The sequence below is a fragment of the Hippocampus bargibanti genome, linkage group LG14, assembly GCF_051943395.1.
Source record: "Hippocampus bargibanti isolate YZ-2025 linkage group LG14, ASM5194339v1, whole genome shotgun sequence".
Classification (NCBI taxonomy): Eukaryota; Metazoa; Chordata; class Actinopteri; order Syngnathiformes; family Syngnathidae; genus Hippocampus; species Hippocampus bargibanti.
The window spans coordinates 16,274,587-16,279,586 of record NC_142747.1 but is presented as its reverse complement, the minus strand read 5'-3'; the positions used below and the strand labels follow the sequence as shown (position 1 = coordinate 16,279,586).

At 42.2% G+C, this 5,000-nt stretch overlaps 1 protein-coding gene across 4 annotated transcripts in view; it reads left to right on the top strand.

The window, feature by feature from the left end:
* Positions 1 to 5,000, top strand: part of LOC148888573 (protein jagged-1) — a 48,214-nt gene that overhangs the window by 4,484 nt on the left and 38,730 nt on the right. For 3 of the 4 annotated variants that reach the window (XM_089014574.1, XM_089014575.1, XM_089014576.1), the window contains exon 2: positions 876 to 1,202. In XM_089014574.1, the coding sequence (XP_088870700.1) occupies positions 876 to 1,202 (327 nt within the window). Of the gene's footprint in view, positions 1 to 875; positions 1,203 to 5,000 lie in introns of those variants that run through there. The other variant, XM_089014577.1, reaches the window with a different exon arrangement.

Below are 5,000 nucleotides of genomic sequence, written 5' to 3'. Positions count from 1 at the left end.
GTTTTTGAGTTGGTGACGAGTCCGTACGTGACGTCCCTAAAGGAACACCCCCTGACTAAAAAAAAAGACACATTGTAGCAGTCCTTCCATCACGTCAATGTATTTTGCTGTATTGTTTGGTCTGAAAACCTTGTGTTGCACCCAAAAACCGCCAGAAGAGGGTGTCCAAGCTCCATATAAGGAATTTATCAGCCTGTGGAAACTGAGGTGGCCACAGAAAGTCGCCATTTTGTGCCTCTTTTCTGGTGATCGTTTCTCCCCAATGTCGCCTCAAAATGGCATGGAATAAATTCTGTAATTGATTGCAAACATGAAAGCTTTCCTCTTCAGAACTATTTGAATCATATTCATTACTGGAGGTGTAACAAGAAATCCTCTTATCCGAATCTGAAGCCATTGTTTTGATTCTAGAGCAATGCAAGATGTCCTGCCGTGACGTCACGAACAAGGGGGCGGGACCTTCTGAGAGTCGCCATTTCCGGGATCATTTTGAAGTAGTTTTGGGACACTTTTTTTTTTTGGTGTTTTGCATTGGACTAAAAATATCAGCCTACGTGTTTTGGGTATTTTAGATGCTATTAAACGTTTTTCTGATGTCAGCTTGGAAACAAAAAAATGGTGTCGGTTGCCCTTTAATACTTTGCAATAATGTTGTTGTTTTTTTGCGATTCGTCATCTTATTGTGTTTCAAGGTGTGAAAAATGGGGCAAGCAACTTTATAGACACCAGGGCAGGCAACTTTTCAGAGTTGTCTGCCCTGGTGTCCGCTAACTTTTTGCCATTAGTTTCATACACTATTTAGAGGTGTGAAAATGTTGCTAAAAAAGTGATGATAAGTAGAGTTGAATAAGCTTTCTTTCTTTCTGTGTTGTCAGGCGGTGCGCACGGTGGGCATGTTCGAATTGCAAATTCGACACTACCAAAACCCCAACGGAGTCCTTCTAAACGGAGACTGCTGCGACATCCCGGTTAGCAACGGGCAGCGCTGCTCATCTCGAGACCAGTGTGACACTTTTTTCCAAGCCTGCCTTAAGGAATACCAGGCCCGCGTAGTCCCGACCGGAACCTGCACCTTTGGCTCGGGCAGCACCGGGATATTGGGAGGAAATTCCCAGTTACTCCACCGCCGCGCTCATGATGGAGGAGGAGGAGATGATGGAACTAATGGACTCATTGTCATTCCCTTCAAATACGCTTGGCCAGTAAGTACATGGGCAGGGTTGGTTATCGGCGGAGGTTACCAAGGTAACGCTCTAAGCTTCAAGCACAACAATACACTCAAACATGGCTGGCTGGAATAACAATGACCCTTAGAGGCAGAGTTCAGATTCCTTTTCTTTCCCCCCTCGACCGCGCAACAAAGGCTTTCTCACTTTATCTGCTCAGGGAAATTCCCTTTTAAAACGGACCAACGTTGGTCAGGTCCAGCGTACTTAATTGACTCGCAATGGAAACCATTGTAAACATCAGCGGCCTCCATTTTGAAAATATTTACATGATGGACAAGAGTATTCAGACACACATCTGAATTAATCAATGAATGAATCAAACTGGGATTGAACTGTTCCTACGAGTTCCCAATGCTAAGGGGAAGGAAGTGATAGCTTGCAGATTGCTACGATCATTGATGTGTTGTTTTCCACTAGTTTTATAATACATATTGATTTATACAGCGCTTTAACAACAGCTGAAGCTGTAGCAAAGCGCTTAGTAATAATAATGATAATAATAATAGCAATAATAATACATGTCATTTATAAGCACCTTTCAAAAGTCTCAAGGTCACTTTACAGTCACAGGATAAGTTTTTCTGTCGGTGAGCAGCGGCAGCCACACGCGCCAGCATTCAGTCAACCCGGAAGTAACTCAAATAGATAGAACGCGAGCTAGCTAAGAGATAGCTTATGGATAGCCATAGCCAGATGGGTGGCTATATGGCCAATAGTTAGCCAGATGGGCGGCTATATGGCCAATAGTTAGCCAGCTGGGCGGCTATATGGCCAATAGGTAGCCAAATGGGTGGCTATATGGCCAATAGGTAGCCAGATGGGCAGCTATATGGCCAATAGATAGCCAGGTGGGATGGCTATATGGCCAATAGGTAGCCAGCTGGGCGGCTATATGGCCAATAGGTAGCCAGCTGGGCGGCTATATGGCCAATCGATAGCCAGCTGGGTGGCTATATGGCCAATCGATAGCCAGCTGGGTGGCTATATGGCCAATAGGTAGCCAGCTGGGCGGCTATATGGCCAATAGGTAGCCAGCTGGGCGGCTATATGGCCAATAGTTAGCCAGCTGGGCGGCTATATGGCCAATAGTTAGCCAGCTGGGTCGCTATATGCCAATAGATAGCCAGCTGGGCGGCTATATGGCCAATAGTTAGCCAGCTGGGCGGCTATATGGCCAATAGGTAGCCAGCTGGGTGGCTATATGGCCAATAGGTAGCCAGCTGGGCGGCTATATGGCCAATAGGTAGCCAGCTGGGCGGCTATATGGCCAATAGGTAGCCAGCTGGGTGGCTATATGGCCGATAGGTAGCCAGCTGGACGGCTATATAGCTAGCCAGCTGGACGGCTATATAGCTAGCCAGCTATCTTAACATGGCCAACTATCCTATACATGAAATAAAGCAAAGTCAAAGTCATCTTTATTGTCAAATATCTTAATATGCATGACATACAGCACACTTTTATGTTTTGTGTCCATCGAATTAATCCTCAATGAGGACATTAATACATATGTGTAACTCGGAATTCCCATTAATTCTTCAACCATTCCAACTTTTATTTAAAACACACCCACATCCACCTTGTATTACAAAGAGGAATCAAAAGCTTTAGAGAAATACAAAATAGCCGTTGCACTAAATCCACATTTTAGCTTCCACGCAGCGACGTTAATCACAATTAGCCTTTCCTATTGTCGAATCACATCTGCTCGATTAACTGATTAATTCCAGCAGAACTGATTATCCGTGTTAGTCTGCATTGATTGGGTAGTTCATCACACCACCCTGAGTGGTTTTTTTTCCCCCCCGCCCCGCCCGCTGTTGTGCCTGAGCCACATTTTACGAGATTGTTTGAATGTGAGACAGCGTCAATGCATTCTCGCCTCTCATGATGAGAATGTGATCTCCCTCTACCCAACTCCCACTAACCCCCCGCGTCAGGTGAGCGTGCTCATTGTGAGGAAAGGTGAGCTCACCCGCTCCATTCTTTTCTCCCTCATGGGAAAAAAAAAAAAAAACGTGAGCTCAAGCTTGGTGTGCATACTAACGTCTTTGTCACTTTTTATTTGGATCTCTATTCTTTAATCTAGCCTACTGGGAATTTGCATGAGTAAGAGTCCTGTTTATATTTGTTGCATTCATTCATTAATTCACCTTCCAAAATGACTATGACGTAGAGCGTTATTGCCGGATTTGTTTTTTTTTTTTTTTTTGTTCATGCTTGGGTGCCGATAAAGCGCTGGCCATGGCCTCTGGCAATGTTTTCCCTTTTTTTCCATGTTAGCGCTTTGTTCCAGCTTCAGCTGTTGTTCAAGTGCTATATAAACCAATATGGATGTATTGCATTGTATTTTGGACAACCGCCCTCATTTCAAGCTCATATAACTCCAGACCCATATCATTTAGGAATTAACTCTTTTTTTCTGATGAAAGAAGAAAGTATAAATAATAATAATAATAATACATTTCATTTATAAGCGCCTTTCAAAACTCTCAAGGTGACTTTACAGTCACAGGATAAGTTTTTCTGTGGATGAGCAGCGGCAGCCACACGCGCCAGCATTCACTCAACCCGGAAGTAACTCAAATATAAAGAAAGCTAGCTACGTATCTAGCTATTAGATAGCTCGCGAACAAAGGGGGAAGGACCTTCTGAAACTTGGCATTTCCGGGGTCATTTTGAAGTAGTTTTGGGACACTTTAACTCAAGGCTCAATAATTCGATCGTGGATACAGGGAGTGCTACAGTTCCGATAACAGATGTGAATACAAGATTGTCCCGGTGTGAGTCAAGGAATGCTGGAGGCGGTTTTTCATCCAGATTAAAACAAAAAGTTCAACTAATAGATGGCTAATTACGAAACACAAACAGGATATGTGCAAATTACAAGAGGATGTTTGATTCAAATCATGATGAGAGCTTAGCAGAACAAAAACAGACCACAATCAAGAGCAAAGGTGTCCAAATGTTTTTTTTTTTCTGAAATGGAACAATTATAGATTATTCGCCTTTCATTTCTTCTAAATGGGCAAACTAATCAATCAAGAAAGATTGTTTACATATTATACTTGTTGATTCTGCATTACAACATTGTCTGAAAAGTATTAAGACAAATACTTTATGATTTCATGGCGGTTTCCCATCCTTGTACTCCATTGTAATCGATCCGCCTTTCCTCTGAGCACATTTGCACATTCAAATCCCACATGCAAATTTCCCCATTGTGGGACTCATAAAGTTATATTATCGTATTCGGAATCAAAACAAGGAGAGACATGAAGTAAGAATAGGTGACAATTTTTAAAGCAGTTATTTGAGGATTATTTCTGGAATACAGACGCACCCCAATTTACGAACAAGATACGTTCCAAACGGTCGTTCGTAAGTGTTTATGGCAAAACGTGTGTATCCCAAAAAATAATTTCCCATAGGAAACCATTAAAATGACAATAATCCGTTCCCAGGTCCCCATAAAACATAATTTTCTACTTTCTAATTTTCTAAGCCTTAAAACTACACAAAATATACCGTATTTTATGTATAATAAATGTGCTATGGTATTATAATTAAAGAAATAAACTGTACTGTATAATAAAGTTGTTTTATTGACCTTTGTGATGGTCGTTGATGACTTGATGGAATGGAGTGGCCGGTTTCATCAACATTAAACACTTGATGAGGAACGTAACCTTCTTCTTTCACGATCTTGAGGAATGATCCCTTGGAGGTGCTTTCTCTGTGATCATTTTATCTAGTTCTTCATCAATTGTG